The sequence below is a fragment of the Suricata suricatta genome, chromosome 6 (assembly GCF_006229205.1).
Source record: "Suricata suricatta isolate VVHF042 chromosome 6, meerkat_22Aug2017_6uvM2_HiC, whole genome shotgun sequence".
In the NCBI taxonomy this organism is placed as follows: Eukaryota; Metazoa; Chordata; class Mammalia; order Carnivora; family Herpestidae; genus Suricata; species Suricata suricatta.
In genome coordinates this window covers 11,792,366-11,809,938 of record NC_043705.1, presented here as the reverse complement: position 1 = coordinate 11,809,938, position 17,573 = coordinate 11,792,366, and the positions used below count along the sequence as shown (strand labels likewise).

Below are 17,573 nucleotides of genomic sequence, written 5' to 3'. Positions count from 1 at the left end.
TACTGCTATTACTCACGAGAATGTACAAAAAAATCCCCTAAAAGTAGAGGTCCGGGTTCAGACCTAAAAGCCAGAAAGAGCTCATGCTCTGATCTCTGAATCCCCCTAGCCGTCTGAGCCAGACTTAGCAATGTCTCCCTCCTGTGCGTGGCTCATCCAAGTTGTGTGAGTCACTCAAGAGCATTAGAAGACTGTGCTGGCTCTGAGCTGTTCTGGATGAAGAGTCTACAGACTTTAATTCTCTACAGCTTTGGGGCACTTGACTGGCTCAGTAAGAAGAGCATGCGACTCTTGATCTTGAGGTCGTGAGTTCGAGCCCCATGAGTGTAGAGATTGCGTAAATAAATAAATAAACTTAAAAAAAGTTCCCCACAACTGCAATAGTACCTTGACTAGCAGGAGCTGTGCTTGGAAGCAAGAAAATGCATCTTAAAAAATGCTCTCTCATTTTTCAGGAAGAGTAAATCCCCCTGCGTCTCAGGATATATCAAAAGTAATTATTTTTTATTGTTTTTTTTTTTTATATTTTTATTTTTTAAAAATAGCTTATTGTCCAGTTGGTTTCCATATAACACCCAGTGCACTTCCCCACAAGTGCCTTCCTCCATGACCACCACCCCCTTTCCCCCTCCACCTCCCCCTTCAGTCCTCAGTTCATTTTCAGTATTTTATTTTTGAGAGGGAGAGAGACATAATGCAAACAGGGGAGGAGCAGAGAGAGAGGGAGACATAGAATCCAAAGTAGGCTCCAGGCTCTGAGCTGTCAGCACAGAGCCCGGCTCGGATCACAAACCGCAGGATTATGACCTGAGCTGAAGTTGGACGCTTAATCGACTTAGCCACCCAGGTGCCCCTGTCAAAAGTAATTAAACTGAGCACGTGCCATCTGTGGTAGGTACTTCATAGCTACATCATGCTATTTAACTTCCGGATGAGGAGACGGAAGCTTGGAAAGGGAAGGAAGCCCCACAGCTAGTGGACAGTGAGGCGGGGGCTTACACTACTCAGCATTACTGACACTTTGGGCCAGATGATTCTTCGCTGTGGGGGCCGCCCTGTGCAGGGCAGGACGTTGAGCAGCATCCCTGGTGTAGTCCCACTAGATGCCAGTTGCAACAACAAAAATGTCTTCAGATTTTGTCAAATGTTCCTCCGGAAACAAATTCACCCCAGGTTGAGAAACGCTGTAAGGCAAACCACCGTCACCAGTGAGTTACACAAGCACTTTCACAGGAGCTGACTCAGAGAGGAGTGCTTTGGGCCAAGGTCAGTGCTGGGAGATCTGTAGTAGGTGAAGGATTGATTGAAGTTCGAGACCCTCATGGAAATCATTTCTCTCAGCAATTCACCTTCTTTACTCTACCTACTTACTGAAGTGCCTTTGCTAATTACCAAGGATAAGTAATTACCACATGCCATCTTAAATCTGCGTTAGAAGGTTAGCTGGAGTTATAATGGCCTCTGGAAGTCTCTGGAATGACAACTCATAAAAATTGTGGGCTCTCAGGAAGAAGTAGAAAATTTGAACAGACTGATTATCAGCAAAGAAGTTGAATCAGAAATCAGAACACTCCCTACAAACAAAAGGCCAGGACCAGGTGAGTTCGGCCAAACATTTAAAGAAGAGTTCATGCCTATTCTTCTCAAACTCTTCCAAACATCAGAAAAGGAAGGAAAACTTCCAAATTCATTCTGTAAGACCAGAATCACCCTGATACCAACACCAGAAAAGGACACCACACACAAAAAAAGAGAACTATATGCTAGTATCTCAGATGAACATGGATGCAAACATTCTCAATAAAATGCTAGCTAACTGAATCCAATAATGCATTAAAGAAATCATTCGCTGAGGTGCCTGAGTGGCTTAGCAGGTTAAGCATCGGACTTCAGCTCAGGTCATGATCTCATGGTTCGTGGGTTCGAGCCCCACATCAGGATCTGTGCTGACAGCTCAGAGCCTGGAGCCTGCTTTGGATTCTGTGTCTTCCTCCCTCTCTGCCCTTCCCCTGCTCATGCTCTGTCTCTATCTCTCAAAAATAAATAAACATTAAAAAAAAAGAAATCACTCACCCAAATCAAGTGGGATTTATTCCTAGGCTGCAAGGGAAGTTTAATATTCCAAATCAATCAATGTGATACACCACATTAATAAAAGAAAGGGTAGAATCATATGATTAGGGATGCCTGGGTAGCTCAGTTGGTTAAGTGGCTGACCTCTGCTCAGGTCACGATCTTGCAGTTTGTGGGTTTGAGCTCCGCGTCAGGCTCTGTGCTGACAGCTCAGAGACTGGAGCCTGATCCGGATTCTTATCTTCCTCTCTCTGCCCCGCCCCTACTCCTGCTCTCTCTCTCTCTCAAAATTAAATAAACATTTAAAAATCATATAATAATTTCAATAGACAGAGAAAAAGCATTTGACAAAGCACAGCATCCACTCATGATAAAAATACTTAACAAAGTAGGTGTAGAGGAAGCATACATAGTAAAAGCCTTATATGAAAAACTCACAGCTAATATCATCCTCAATGGGAAAAAACCCCCAAGGTCAGGAGCAAGACAAGGATGCCCACTGTCACCACTTTTATTTAACACAGTACTGGAAGTCCTAGCCTCAGCAAATCAGACAACAAAAAGAAATAAAAGGCATTCCAATTGGTAATAAGAAGTAAAACTTGTTACTATACGTAGATGACATGATACTATATACAGAAAGCCCAAAAAACACCAAAAACCCAATAAACAAATTTGGTAAAGTCACGGGATACAAAATCAATGTACAGAAATCTGTTGTATTTGTATACGCTACAAATGAAGCAGCAGACACAGAAATTAAGAAAACAATCCCATTTACAAGTGCACCAAAAGTAATAAGATACCTAGGAATAAATCTAACCAAAGAGGTGAAAGACCCGTACTCTGAAAACTGTCAGATACTGATTAAAGAAACTGAAGATGACACACAGAAAGGGAAAGATACTCCATGCTCATGGATTGGAAGAACAAATATTGTTAGAATGTCCATACTACCCAAAGCAATCTACACAGTTAAAGCAATCCCTATCAGAACACCAATAGCATTTTTCACAGAACTAGAACGAACAGACAACCCTAAAATTTGAATGGAAACACAAAAGACCCTGAAGAGCCAAAGCAATCTTGAAAATGAAAACCAAAGCTGGAGGCATCGTAATTCTGGACTTCAAGTTATATTACCAAGCTGTAGTCATCAAAACAGTAGGGTGTAGGGGCACCTGAGTGGCTCAGTTGGTTAAGCATCCAGCTTCCAGCTTCGGCTCAGGTCATGATCTCATGGTTCGTGGGTTCGAGCCCCTCGTCGGGCTCTGTGCTTACAGCTAGCTCAGAGCCTGGAGCCTGCTTCAGATTCTGTGTCTCTCTCTCTCTCTGACCCTCCCCCTGCTCACGCTGTCTCTCTCTGTCTCTCAAAAATAAATTAAAAACTTTAAAAAAATAAAAAAAAACAGTAGAGTGTAGCCACTCTGGAAAACAGGAGGGCGGTTCCTCAAAAATTTTAAAATAGCCCTCCCTACAATCCAGCAATTGCACTACAAGGTATTTACCCAAAGTATACAAAAATGCAGATTCAAAGGGGCCCATGCACCCTGAGGTTTCTAGCAGCATTATCAACCATAGCCAAAGTATGGAAAGAGCCCAAATGTCCATCATGTCCATTGACTGATGAATGGATAAAGAAGATGTGGTAGATATATACAGAGGAATGTTTTCAGCCATAAAAAACCCCAAAACCTTGCCATTTGCAACAACGTGGATAGACATAGAGAGTATAATGCTAAGGGATAAAATATAATATGATTTCACTCGTATGTGGAATTTAAGACACAAAAGAGATGAGCAAAGGGGAGAAAACAGAAAGAGAGAGAAACAAACCAAGATCACAGAGTCTTAACTCTGGAGAACCGATGGTTATTAGAAGGGAAGTGAGTGGAGGAAATGCGAGAAATAGGTGATGGGGATTAAAGTTTTTTTTTCATGTTTTATTTATTTTTGAAAGAGAGAGAGAGAGAGAGGGAGAGAGAGAGAGAGAGAAATAGCATGAGGAGGGGAGGGTCAGAGGGAGAGGCACACAGAATCTGAAGCAGGCTCCAGGCTCTGAGCTGGCTGTCAGCACAGAGCCTAACATGGGGCTCAAACTCACGAACCATGAGATCATGACTCAAGCCGAAGTCGAACCCTAAGCCACCGAGGTGCCCCTATTTTTTATTTTAGAGAGAGGGAGAGCGAGGGAGAGGGGCAGAAGGAGAGAGAATCTCAAGCAGGCTCCGCACTGAGTGTGCTTTGGGGCTCGATCAATCCCATGACCTTGGGATCATGACCTGAGCTGAAATCGCTAGTTGGATACTCAACCAAGTGAGCTACTCAGGTGCCCCTCTTCGAGAACGTTCTAAAAACAGTCTGTGCCCTGAAGCTCTTTTAGCTATAACTTGCTATTGTCATACTGGAGCCCTGTTGATTTAGTGGCAAAGGGTTTATGGAAGGGGAAACATTTTATAATTTTGTGATGAAATCTCAGTATTCTGGCGCATCTGTGTCCCTGGGCCGGGACAGTCACAGGTGTCTCAGCTTTGTCCCCTCTTCCTTGGGTGAGGCAGAAAAGCTCGGGGGAACCAAAGTCGTAACTGTCTCAGCCCCACTCTTCTGTGAGAAACAAGGCTCCGGAGAGCAGGCTTCTGTCCGGGAGACCGCTCTGGGTATATTTAAGGTTTTAAAAAATGTCTATTTATTTTTTGAGAGAGAGAGAGGAGGAGTAGGGGAGGGGCAGAGAGAGGGAGACACAGAATCCGAAGCAGGCTCCAGGCTCTGAGCTGTCAGCACAGAGTCTGATTCAGGGCTCGAACTCTTGAACTGTGAGATCATGACCTGAGCCGAAGTTGGGCGCCCAACTGACTGAGCCACCCAGGCGCCCTGGGATATATTTTTAAGTGGCTACTTTCCCCTTTCTTCTGCTAGAGACGGAGGGGACTTTCTTCTGCTCTTGGCCACACTCCTCAGCCTCCATCGACTTGTCAAAGTGACAACAGAAGTATTCCTGTCTGCGGCCCCAGCAGCTTGGCCCTCGGTTAGCAGACCTCAACTCTATCTGTCGGTCTCTCCAGACTCAGAGGGGGACAGTTCGCCCCCCAGTGGCACTTCTCTGCCGGGTTCCAGAAAAGTGGTTGCCTACTGGTGTGCTGTTGGTGCCTGTTGTGAGGGTGGGGGTGGCGGACCTCCCCAAACCCTTTACAGGCAAGGCTGAAAGTGAAGTTGCTTTTCCTTTGTTTGTCCTTTAAAAAAATGCCCTGGAGTCATGAGGGCGGAGAGGGCAGAGGCCGTGGTCCTCCACTTCCCTCTTGGGAAAGAGTGTGCGGGGAGGCAGGCCCTCCATGAAGAGGGGCTCAGTCTGCCTTCATCATCTCTTTCTTTTATAGATTAATCTTTTTAAAAGTTTCTTGAGAGCGCGAGAGAGAGGATAGAGAGACCCAAGCAGGTTCTGCACCATCAGTGCAGAGCCCGGCTCAAATTCATGAAACATGACGACCTGAGCTGAAATCAAGAGTTAGATGCTTAACCGACTGAGCCCCCAGCCGCCCCAGGATTCACCACCTCTTGTTCAGCCTAGGCTCTCCGCCCAGACTCCATCCTCCGAGCCCCTGCACCAGCCCCCAGGGAGCCTTCTGTAAGGCAGACCTCACCAGAGTGGTCTCCCTGCTCCGACTGTCCCCTGCCTGGAGCCCCCGCACCTGCGGAATCATGTACAGGTTGCTCCGTGTGGCCCTCACAGATCCTCGAGGGTCACCGTAAGCTTTCCTCTGCTGCCCGCCTCCTCTGACCCCTATACTGCCTTGGGGTACCAGGGACACCCCACATTGCTTCCAAGCCCCTCAACATGACACTCTGCCTTGCACTTGCTGATCCCTCTGGAACCCTTCCCATCGCAACTGCAGTGTGACTCCCCCAGCGCGACCCCGCCTCCTCCGGGAGCCCTTCCCCAAGCCCCAGTACACCCCTCAGACACAGTGGCACGCAGTGGATCCCGCCGATGCCCCGAGGGACCTCCCGGGCAGCCAAATCCCCACTGTACTCCGGGCACAGGAGGCACTATGCTCTGTGTCTCCCCCCAGGCTCCACTTTTCTCCCAGAGGGGGCGGGGCAGGGATGGAGTTGGCCAGCCCTCCCCATCAGCCCTCTGCAGCCCAGAAGAGGAGGAGGAAAGGCCTGGAAGGGAGGGAGCCTCTGTGCTCTGGCACCTGCTGTTACAGGCCCGGGCGAAGGAATCTGGCTCTGAAGCCAGGGTCTTGGAGGTCAGATCCCAGGCCCCATTAGGTATCTCCTCTCGGACCCTGGAAGCAACTTATCTCTCCATGCTTCATCATCCTCGTCCGTAAAACAGGTTACTAAATAGGACGCGGCTTAGCTAGAGGGAGGCCTCACGAGGTAACACAACATAAGGAATTCTGCACGTGGTGAGTGCTCAAGCTGCTGGCATGGCTGGCACGTGGGCCAAATGCCAAGGCAGGTGCTGCTACGTCCGGGCCGATCTCACCCGCGCCCTGGCTGGCGACACGGGGGTGCTGGTCCCCCTGCGTGGAGCCATAGTGACAACCAAGGTGCTCGGGCATCTGCAGAGCTCTGCTTTCCCCCCTTGCCAGGACCGCTCTGCCCCTCCTGCTCTCCTGGAGTGACCCCGGGGGAGGCCGGGGCTGGGTGCCTACGGGTCCCACGAGGGAGGTGGTGGCAGTGAGCGGGGTGGTGGGCGGGGGACCATGTGGTTGGAGTTGGGCCCCAGTCCAGGCTCAGGCATTGGGTCCTGCTTTTCCTCTGTGCGTTCTCTGCCCTCCATGCAGGTGGCAAGGGGGGAGCTCCTCGTCCCTTTAAGTCTTGCTACAAGCGGGGAGCTGTGACATCACGTCCATTCACACCAACACCAGACAGGCTGCTGTTCTGCCTCCACGTTGTGTTAAGTCCAAGATTGTCCAGAGCCTGGCATGCAGGGGGAGCTTCATTCCCCTCTCCTGGGCCTCTAGGTTGAGAAAGCCCCTCCCAGCACCCCTGCACTGTAATTAGTCCATCTGTCCCTCCCCATACTGAGGGAAGCTGAATTGCTGAGGAGGTCAACTGAGGATAAGTACCCAGTGTTGTCCATCTGAACAGATACATTGTACTCCATTACGCTGGGCTCAGGTGGTACAGTGTGCAACTCACACAACCACACCCAGCAGGCCTGAGATCACCCTCGGAGGGGTAGCCATTGTGGAGCACAGCTGTTGAACCCACCCTCCTGAACCCTGGGACTTCTGTCCCTGCCTCTAGCAGTTTGGGTGTCCGACTTCTTAAGCAAACCACTCTTAAGAGATCCCCGGACTCCTCTGACCACTGGCCCAAACCTTTGGCAGTCAGTGCCCTGAAGGAGTGATCTGCTTGCAGGAACCCTCACCTGCCAGTCTCGTTAGCCCCCTGGGGTTCCCTCCAGATAACTCCTCCAAGGTCGCCCCCCAGTCCCACGGTCTCCCCCGGCTCCCCTCCTTCACCTCTCCTGCACAGTGTGTGATCAGTGGTAATCCGCTCACGTGCTGGGAACACCCCAGGATGCTCCTGCCTCTGCCTCTGGCCTCGGAAACGTGGTCCTCCCCGCCTCAAGCTATGACCAAGTCCTTGCTGCCACGTTTTGCCTACCTGAGTCCGGTCCTGTGAAGCCACGTCTGTCCGACTCGGTGGGGCTGAATGAAGCCGCCCCCACCCCAGAGTCCTAGCCCACCACAGCCTGAGGGGACCAGACTGCCCAGAGGGGCAGCGAAGCCTGGAGAGCCGTGGGAGACGGCAGAAACCTTGGCCTTCTGCGTCTCTGCCATCTGAGCCTCCCCTGGCCTTGGCCTCCCCAGCCCTGCCCCACCCCCTGCCAGCTTGTAATTAAGAGAGGCGCCATCTTTGACCCCAGTGTCTTCCGCTCGGCCCCAGGTGACAAATTGGTGGTCCACGACACCTGGTTTGCCCCGCCACACTTTTCTGAAGTTTCAATCAGCTATCATTTAAAAACTAACCAATTTCACTTAAGAATCCAGAATTCGAGTTTCTTTTTGAGAACTCAGAGGAGCTGGCCAACCCCAGGCCCGCAGTCCTCAGGAGACAGCCAGCGAGAGCTGGTCTCCCCCGTTCCCGGTCTGTGGGGCGAGCACAGAAGCCTGGACTTGTAACCTCCTGCATCGTCCCGGCCACCCACGTCAGCGGCCTGGCTTCGAAACCGCGTCTGGGCATGAGGCATTCCGGGGGAAGGGACGAAGAGCCCTCAGGTCTGGGCAGGTGAAGAAGGGGAGAGCAGGGCGGCCAGGAAGGCGGGGCGGAGAGTCCCAGGTGAGAGCCACGTCCCAGCCTCTCTGTCACCGGCACCGTTTATTGCTAGCAGCGTCCCAGGCACTCCGTGTGTGTCCTGTCCTGGCTCCAGCCGGCCTCCGGGGGCTGGGCTGCTGCAAAGTGCGGCTCGCCGTCCGCCGCTACAGGTTGCCCCGCATCTGACGCGAGTTGGGCCCGGCGCCCGCGGCTTTATCCCGAGCCTGAGAGAGCAGTGTGGCCTGTGGGCACAGGCTTCCTTACAGGCCAGCCGGCTCAGCCAAACGTGCACCAGGGGGTGGCGGCCTTGTCACAGTCCAAGAGGATGTTCAGAACAGTGCAGGGGGCCCCGCCCACAGACAGGGCGGTGCGGGAGTCCACACGGTACTTCACGGTGCTCAAGCCTCCCTCCCGGTCCACCTTGAACTGCTCCTGGGGAGGAAACGGAGAGACAGTATGCACTCAGGGCCAGGTGTCGTGGCGGCCACCAGCGCAGGGCGCGGTGCCCAGGCAGAATGCCCGCAGACTGGCCTAGGCCATGCAGGGGAGGGCAGGGCCATCTGGGCCCAGGAGAGCCTGGGGAAACGCCCGGCCCGTTGCTTTCCCACGTCACCACCTGTCCATCCCCAGTCAGGGGACCAGCCAGCACCTGTTTTTGAGCTGCGATGCGCTTCTGGTCCCTCTTCCGCCAGGCTGGGTCATGCAGGTGTCGAAATGTCTTGTACCCAGTGGTGATTCCCGAGGGACGGAAAAGCTAAGAAGGCCAAAGGAAGTTGGGTCAGGCCGCCCTCCTGGAGCCGCGGCATCGCCGCTAGTCCTCCGGGGTCCCACTGCCTGCCGTGGGCCATGGGCCACAGGCCACGGGCAGGGGCCTGCACTGCCATTCTGCAGAAGAGGTATGCTTATCGGGGGGCTGGGCTGGGATCCGAATTGGGAGGGTCATCCCCAAGCCCCAGGACCGTCATCTGAGGGCAGGGCAGGGAACCCTGGGCGGCCCCGCTGGCTGAGGAGGGGGGAGCCCCGGGGGGAGCGTTACCTGCAGCCCGGCCCCTTTGATGCGCCGATAGAACTCGTCATCTTCGCGGCCCCAGCCCCAGAAGCGGTTGGACATCCCGTTGCACTGACACAGAGACAGGGAGAGTCACCCACCCTGTCTTCCAAGGGCGCTTCCTGGTCCCCTACCCCTCTCTCCTCCCTCTCCCCTGGAGGTTCTAAAGGGCATGAGAGGCATAACGTTCCGCATCCTCAGCGCTACTGGGGGACAGCCATCACATCCCAGGCCCTTTGCATGTTCTAATGGGGCCTTGAGCCTGTGTGGCATGACTGGGTTCTCAAAAATGTCTGCCTGGGGGCACTGGGGTGGCACAGGGGGCTGCGTGCCTGACTTGTTTCAGCCCAGGTCATGATCTCACAGTCTGTGAGTTTGAGCCCCATGTCGGGCTCCACGCTGATGGTGCAGAGCCTGCTTGGGATTCTTTCTCTTTCCCTCTCTCTCTGCCCCTCCTCTGCTCTCTTTCACTCAGAATAAATAGCTAAGTTAAAAAAAAAGATAGTCTGATGGTGGAAGGCACCTCTTCTGGCGAGCTGGCAATAGGCACAAGTGACAACTCGCGCTGGATTTCTGCCCGCCCCTCCCCGCCTTTCTCCTGGGAGGCTCTGCCCCAGTCTCTTCCTGGGGGAAAGGGGACACAGCTGGGCCCTCTGACAGACACCTATTAGTCATCCAAGTCAGGGCTTCCTTTACATAAAGCTGGCTTCCCGTTAGCCTGAAGAGAAGGGCAGGAGATGAAGGTCTAAGCCACGTGGTCCCTCCCACTTTCCCGCCTCACCCTCCCCTATTTCCCAACCTCCCTCCACCTTCACTCCCTCGCCCACCCTCACCTCCAGCCACAGCAATGGATTCAGGGGTAGACCCCCCTCCCCCCAAGTCAGGCCAATCAGGAGGCAGCACGGAGCCGTCCTGGGGCTCCTGTCCCGGCTGCCGGGGAAGGGACTTCATTGTCCACTGAACCTGGTGGGGCCTGGGTGCATGCAGTGCGCAGCTAGGACAGCCACCCTGCACCTCACAGGCCTGAAAACAAATCCACTCCAGAGAAAGCTGAGCTGAGAGATGGAAGGTGCCCGGTGACACTGCCTGCACCCCTGAAGTCAGCCCCGCCCCCAGCCCCGCCCAGACTGTTCCGCTGAGGACCAAGTCTCCTGAAGCTAGCTCACTGCAGGGGGTAGGGAGGGGGTCCCGCTCCTGGACTCCCTTGACCGGCCGGGCAGGGCCCTCCCGTCTGCCAGGCCCCAGGCCTGCCCCTGCTCTTGCCCATGGCCGCCCCGCGGGCCCTCGCCGGCCTCACCAGCTGGTAGTGCCGCTTGGAGAGCAGCAGGATGCCGCCCACGTAGGTCTTGTAGTGGTAGAGCGGGTGCAGCTCGGGCGAGGCCACGTGGAAGGGCCCCGCCTCAGGGAAGCCATAGTCCAGCTCCTCGTTGAGGGGGAGCAGGTCTACGTCGTGCATGGCGATGTAGTCCGTGCTGTTGCCGCTCTCCAGGAAGCCCACGTTGATGAGCGCCGCCCGGTTGAATCTGCGCGGGGTGGGGGGCGGTGAGCTCGTGCCCCCCAAAACCCCGCGTGGCAGCCTGTCCCACCCGACACCGACTGCCGTGTGGGGCCGCCCGGCTGCCGGGCGCTCATCTCACGAATGTCTACCGAGTGCCTGCTCTACGCCAGACACCGTCCGGACCGACGGGGCCACGGCAGAGCGCGCTCAAAGCCCTGCCCGCGAGGGGCTGACAGTCTAATTAGAGGAGACGGAAATCACTAAGTGGAAACATAACCAGCCAGACAACAAGCAACGGCTGGGCCTGGGCCGTGGAGGAGAGAAGAGTAGGGTGAGGAGGGGGGAGCACACTCGGGGCGGGGCGGGGCCTGGGTAATGGGGTGACATGTGAAGGCCTGAGGGTATGAGCCAGAAGAGGGTCAAGGGAGCAGAGGGGAAGGCAAGTGTGGAAGCCCGAGGCAGGAGCGGACCCCAGTATGACCAAGCAGGGTGACCAGGAGGGCTTCGGGGATGAGGCTCTAGGGGGACTGGCCCCTGGCAGGCTTGGGCTGTGGCCCTGGGCACCACGCAGGAGGCCCCCGCAGGGCTGAGAGCCCAGCCAGGACATGCTATGACTTCCGGGTTAAGAGGCTCACTTTAGCAGGGGTGTTGAGAAGAGAAGGGAGGCTCAGAGGTGGGTGCAGGGGCCGGGTTGGGAGGCTGTGACAATCATCTGGGTGGGAGACAGTGGTGATTTAGCTCAGGGAGGTGGGGAGGAGGTGGCAGGCTGGAGACATATTCTGATCGCTTCTCGGCCTTTTGGCTAAGATCAAGTGTGGAGACATATTCTGAAGGGCGGGATGCGCTGAGGGACAGTGAGGAGGTGAGAATGACTCGAAGGCTTTTTGGCCTGGGCGACCGGAAGCGAGCAGCCACCATCTCCTGAAACGGGGAAGAGGGTGGGTGGGAAGCCCCAGAGTCAGCCTTGGTCACGTTGCGCTGGAGACGCCTGGGACCACCAGATGGAGGGTTACGCAGGTGCCAGGGCGCATGGGGCTGGAGGTCAGGCGAGTGATCTGGGCCGGGAATAGAAGACCCCAGGGGTCACCAGGGCACAGAAGGGGTTTCATGCCACGAGGCTGGATGAAATACCCAGGGAGTGACTGCAGCCAGGAAAGAAGGTGCCCCAACAGAGCCCCAAGAGCACCATGGACAAGAGGCCAGGGAGGTGAGGCAGAACCGGCAAAGGATGTGGCAGAGGTGAGGAAGGAGGCGAAGCAGAGTGCTGTCTCAGAGGTCAAACGGAGGTGTTTCCAGAAGGCAGAAGTAGCCCACTGGCCAAATGCCGCCGGGCTTCGGAAGACTGAGAAAGGGCTCGGGTTAATGAGGTGGGCTCACTGGTGACGTCAGTGAGAGCTGCTTCAGCGTCAGCAGCGGGGTAGATGTCTGAGGGGAATGGGTTCCAGAGACAGCGAGAGGGGAGACAGGAAATTTCTGCTGTGAAGGGGCGCAGAGCAACGAGGTGACAGGGGTGGGTGATGGGAGGTCACAGGGCCTTTTGCCTCTTTTCTTAGATGGGACCAATTTCAGTATGTCTGCTGATGCAAATGCCCCGGGAGGGAGGAAAAACCGATGGTGCAGGAGAGACAGGAGTGGATGGCCGAAGCGAGGGCCTGGAGCAGGAGAGCGAGAGGGGGACTCGGCGCCAGACTGGGCGAGCTGGACCTGGCGGGTCTGGGCCAGGGCGTCCCGGCATGGCGGGGGCCTAGTCCGCAAGCACGGAGGCTGGCGGGCATCTGGGCGCACTCTCTTCCAGTTGGTTTGACTCCTCCAACAGGGAGCAAAGTCTCAGCCAGGCTGAGGAGGAGAGGGACAGGAGAAAGGGTGGCGGGTGGCCTCCAAAGAGGAGAAGCAGCAGGCCAGGGGCCTTCTCGGCCAGGGCTCATTGCCGGGAGACGAGCACCGGCTCCAGCCCCCGCCAGCCGCCCGTGTGCAGGTGTGAACAGCCAGCAGCCGGTGGGTCTGGGAGGCGAGATGTGTGAGAGGGACTGACGCTAATGACGGCCCGTGGAATCCAAGGTGGGTGAGGACTGGGGGTACTGTGGCCTGAAGGGCCCACGGGGTCCAAGCGCCTTTGGATCTGCCTCCCAGCAGAGAGAGGTGGAGGGAAAGGAGGTGGGTGGAGTGTGAGACGTGCGGACTGCCTCACAGGGGGAGCAGTGCGTGGTGAAGGGCCCGGGCCCCGGGGTAACACCAGACTGTGAACAACTTCGAAGCTGTGGCCTTGACCTTGCCTTTCCCTAGCCCCCACAGCCAGTCCACTGGAAAGCTCTGTCTGTGCTTCCTCCCCATCGCATCTCTTCACCCCTGCTTCCCCAGAGCCAAAGGCCCAGCATGTCCCCTGCCACCCTTCTTCTGTTCTGGCAAAAGGGATTCCTCCTACAACAGCCATGGTGATCTTTTCAAAATGGATGTCACCCCTTAGCCCCTCCTCTCCCCTCCGATTCCTATCACACCAGCGAGAGGGGTTTACTGTTCCCGCCCTCCCGCCACTGTGCTGGGTGGCCTTCGGCAGACCAGAGGTGCACCTGGTGCTGGACGCCTGTGGAAGAGGGAGCAGCTGAGGGGCAGGGGAAGGGGAGGCCGTGGGGAGGCCTTGGGGAGGCGGCCCTAGGCAGGAGCCCGTCCCTACCTGAAGTGGTCCACCTGGTTGAGCACATAGATGTGGTGTGGGATCTTCTTCCGGCTCAGGAAGCGGTGCATGTGGGGCACAAAGACCAGCAGCTCCTCGAAGCGTTCACGGAAGGGCACCAGCACCGCCAGGCGGTGGGGGCCCCAGGACGCATCTTCCTCCCAGTGCTCAGGGGGCAGCTCTGGGGGGCAGGCCCGAGGTGGGCCCGGGGTCTCCTGGCCTTGTCCCTGGGCCACCCGGGCCACGTCGCCAGAGCAGCTCAGCTGCAGCCAGAGCAGGGAGAGGAAGCCCAGTAAGAGACAGGCAACAAACAGGTGGAAGACGGAGCATTTCCGGGGGAGGCCACCGGGGAGCAGCCTGGACCTGCGACAAGAGCAGGAGTGGGGTCAGAGGGCGGGTGGGGCCCGAGCCCTGTGACAGACCCCTTCTCTGGCTTCCCCCCTGGTAGGGTGCACATGACGGATCTGACCCAAGTGCATGGCAAGTAGTGCGGAAGCAACATTAACACTTTTGTTCATGCTGCTACCACGCCATCAGGATCCTGCTTACTGCTCTAGACCCCACCTCCAGGAAGCTCCCCGACGCGGACCAAGAGCTGCCGGAGGGCAGGGGTGAGATGCCTGGTCTCTGGTACCTGCTGTTCTCTGGAGGGTCTGAGCCTGAGCCCAGGACAGGAGCCCCACCTTAGAGATCTCCCCCGCCTCCCGCCGCCTTCCAGTCCTGCTCCTCTGTAGGTTTTTCCCCAGTGGAAGCCCCGACTCCATTCCTGCTTCTCACACCGGAAAGGTCCTCAAGGCAGGGTGCCTGGCATCAGTTCCAGGGAAAAGACCGGTGTCTACTGTGGGGAGAGCCACCCTGACCCCAAAACTGAGCAAGGCCCAAATTGACAGTGGCTGTTCACTGAATGAGACTCCATTCTCCAGGCCAAGAGGCAGCCCACTTGACAAGGGAGGAAAGACGGGAGAGGGAGAGAAAGATCGGGGCTGGGAATGGAACCCAGGCTCCGTTTAGAAGCTGGAAGCGCATCTGAATAGCTTGCACACTGAGGTAGTGCTGGGAGAGAGCGCTGTCTGGGTTGGAGGGGTGAAACTCACCAGATTTCTCTGCTGAGGACAGTGAAGGAGCTGAGGATCCTAAGGGAAGCTCCCTCTAGTCTACTCCCCAGGAAACAACATGCAAAGCACCTTGCTTTACATACAGCCTTAGGAGTCACCGGTTGGCTACAAGGTAGTACACAATCTGCCCCCCATCACCCAGGGCCACACACGGGGTGACCGACTTTCGCTGCTCACCATATTCCTTCCTGCCCCAGCCCTCACACAGCCTGCCACTTCAGTCTGAGCCGCCCTCTGCCCATCCTTCAGAGCCCAACTCCCATGTCACGATCAGCAATGTCCCCCTGCCTCAACTCCGATGTCAGGGCCAGCACTGCCCACCCTCAGCGTGCACACAAAGGGCTATGCATGCTCCCTCCACGGTGCCTGGTCCTTCCTTTTTCGAAGCACTTAAGAGTTCTGTAATCCCGTGTGTCCCCATAGTGGAGCCATTCCTGTGAGCGGCCTCAGAACAGTTTAGACAGCAAAGGACTTGCTCGGTGAGTTACAGGAAGGGTTCAAGCAGTCAGGGCATGCTTTGAGTCACACGCCAGAGCCAGGCCAACTCCTGACTTTCTCTACACACAACTGCCAACCTGGAAGCCAGCCACCCTGAAGCCAGGTCTCACACACAGCGGAGGGGTGGCCAGCTAAGACTTACCCCCCATCGTCCTGTGGTGGGGGTTTCCGCTGGGGAGGAGCGGAGCCCAATCCTGCCAGTGGCTTGGGAAGGCTGGAACCTCTACAGATTCTCTCCCGCCCCCGGGGCTCTTTCTGGGGGTGGGGTGGAGGCCGGGGATATGGACATGAGGAGATCTCCCACCTTCGAGAAAAGAAGCAGTGAGCATCATCCAGGGGTATGGCATGGACTGGGCATTCCGTGCATTGTCACACGCCCTTGCTTCAGCCCACCTTCCCTTTGCAGGATCACATTCTCATAGGCAATCTCATAGGCTTTAAGGGTCCACATGGCTGAGCAACTGAATTCAGAGCCAAATGTCAATTGCCGGGGACAGCGGACACTGAGAACTCCTGGTGCCACCTGGTGGCAGACTCCAGAACTGCAGCCCCAGCTGCTCCCAGGCCCAGGGCACCCTCCTCTGAGGGGCCAAGTAAGGTTTGTCTCCATCAATCTGTGCCCGAGGCTAGAAAAGGCAGATTTAAATCCAGCTGGCCGGCTCCAGAGCCAGCACTTTTTTTTAAATTTTAAAAATGTTTTATTTATTTTTGAGAGAGAGGGAGAGACAGCACGAGCAGGGGAGGGTCAGAGAGAGAGGGAGACACAGAATCTGAAGCAGGCTCCAGGTTCTGAGCTAGGTGTCAGCACAGAGCCCAACGCGGGGCTCGAACCCACGAACCATGAGATCATGATCTGAACCGAAGCCGGACGGTTAACCGACTGAGCCACCCAGGTGCCCCCAGAGCCAGCCTTCTTAGCTGTTACACTAGCCTGCGTGTGTTGCGTGGACCTTTGTACCCGTCAAAAGCAGGAACTGATGTCAGTAAATTTCTCTGGGAACACGGGTATGTTCCAATGGTTTGCAGAAAGGGATGAGGAAATGGAAATTCGCCTTTATTACCTTTTCTTTCTTCCCTAGTGATACAGGTTTGAATATCAGCTGCTCTGGTTACAGCACCTCCTAACTGCAAAGGTAACTGGAAGACCCATCTGCATGCCAGGGACAGTGTCAAGCGTGTAACATATGTGGCCTCTTTTAAACCTCACACAGCCCTGCAGAGTAAATATTATGATCCCTGTTTCAGAGATGGAAAAGCTGAGGTCAGAAATATTAAGTGATCCCTTCCTGGTCACATGGATTCCTGCCCAGGGCTGACTCCACACTGTCCAGCCTTTCTTTCTATTACATTCCTGTCTTCCTGCTTCAACATCAAATCTGAAAAATCCCCCAAACACAAGAGTTGTGCCCACTACCTTCCAGAATCTTTTGGCACCTTGGCAAACTTGAGAGACATACGGGGGGATGAGGTGATATTCACTGGGTAGAGGCCCACTATCTGGGCATGTGTCCCGGGTGAGAAGAGTTTTGGGGGCACATCTCACGAATGAAGTGTGGGTGTTCTCCCAAATCTGGAGACCGAATAGCTCCCTTACCCCAATTCTGCTTTAGTGGAAAACATCATTAGCTAAGGTCTGGATCAAGTTCACACCTAACTCATGCAGGAGGTCCCACTCAAGTGCAGCTACACCGGAAATGAACCAGCATTACGTGTGAGGAGTGCCTAGTTCGTGCCAGGCTAGCATACAGAGCTTCTGTCTGGTGTGTTCTTCTGGACGGTCAGCAAAGGGTGGGCAAGCCTGAAGGAGATGGGATCTGAGGCTACATGGATGTGAAGGGGGAAGCAGAGACCAGAGAAAAGGAATACAGACCCTCAGAGGCCGGGGGCAGACAGACAGACAGATCCACTGAGAGAGGTCAACGCAGTCAGAGACCCGCAAGTAGGCAGATGCCGGCGGAGAAACACAGACACAAGGAGACCGCACTGAGGAACAGAGACTCGAAAAGAGAGGGACAGAAACTCACAAAGGGAAGTCATCGGAGAAACACAGACCCACGGAGTGACGGAGACTGGCAGAGACAGAGACCTACAGGGAGAGACAGCGACCCGTATGCAGAGAGAGCCAGTGACCCACAGGGAGAACCACAGACCCTCAGAAAGCCCCGTAGCCGGGAACGCGACGGCCTCGGGCTCCTAGATTCCGCGGGGCGGCCCGGAAAGAATCGGCGCCCGGGAGGACGGGGCCCGGGCCGGCCGCCGCCGCTCACCTGCCGTCCTCCCAGGGCAGCTGCGCCGCTTTCCTCCGGGAGGGGAACATCGTTGGGGGAGGTGGCGGCGCATGGGACTCGAGCTCCCAGCCGGGCCGGCCCGGCCTCCCGGGCCTACGCGGCGCCTCCGCCT

The 17,573-nt window shown here is 55.6% G+C and overlaps 1 protein-coding gene and 1 long non-coding RNA gene across 3 annotated transcripts in view; one reads left to right on the top strand and one right to left on the bottom strand.

Moving 5' to 3' along the window:
- The window catches only part of LOC115293736, a 28,441-nt gene extending 23,191 nt beyond the window's left edge, over window positions 1–5,250 (top strand). For both annotated transcript variants that reach the window (XR_003909578.1, XR_003909577.1), the window contains exon 3: window positions 4,990–5,250. This is a non-coding gene — a long non-coding RNA (uncharacterized LOC115293736). The remainder of the gene's footprint in view (window positions 1–4,989) is intronic.
- A 2,810-nt stretch (window positions 5,251–8,060) lies between these two features.
- B4GALT7 (beta-1,4-galactosyltransferase 7) lies at window positions 8,061–17,567 on the bottom strand. The gene is made up of 6 exons (XM_029941829.1): window positions 17,441–17,567; window positions 13,561–13,923; window positions 10,689–10,914; window positions 9,380–9,463; window positions 8,993–9,097; window positions 8,061–8,775 (listed from the first exon to the last, which is right to left on the bottom strand). Exons 1-6 carry the CDS (start codon window positions 17,488–17,490, stop codon window positions 8,620–8,622), a joined length of 984 nt encoding a protein of 327 aa, XP_029797689.1. The 5' UTR covers window positions 17,491–17,567; the 3' UTR covers window positions 8,061–8,619.
- Between the last annotated feature and the right edge of the window lie 6 nt (window positions 17,568–17,573).

What these genes read in the sequence shown, in the direction of transcription:
- B4GALT7 (XM_029941829.1), bottom strand. Translation starts at nt 17,490, where the DNA reads ATGTTCCCCTCCCGGAGGAAAGCGGCGCAGCTGCCCTGGGAGGACGGC. An exon ending in CCAAGCGGCACTACCAGCTG is followed by an intron (nt 9,464 to 10,688) that starts GTGAGGCCGGCG and finishes TCTCTGTGTCAG; the next exon opens with TGCAACGGGATGTCCAACCG. An exon ending in TCAAAGGGGCCGGGCTGCAG is followed by an intron (nt 9,098 to 9,379) that starts GTAACGCTCCCC and finishes TGGCCTTCTTAG; the next exon opens with CTTTTCCGTCCCTCGGGAAT.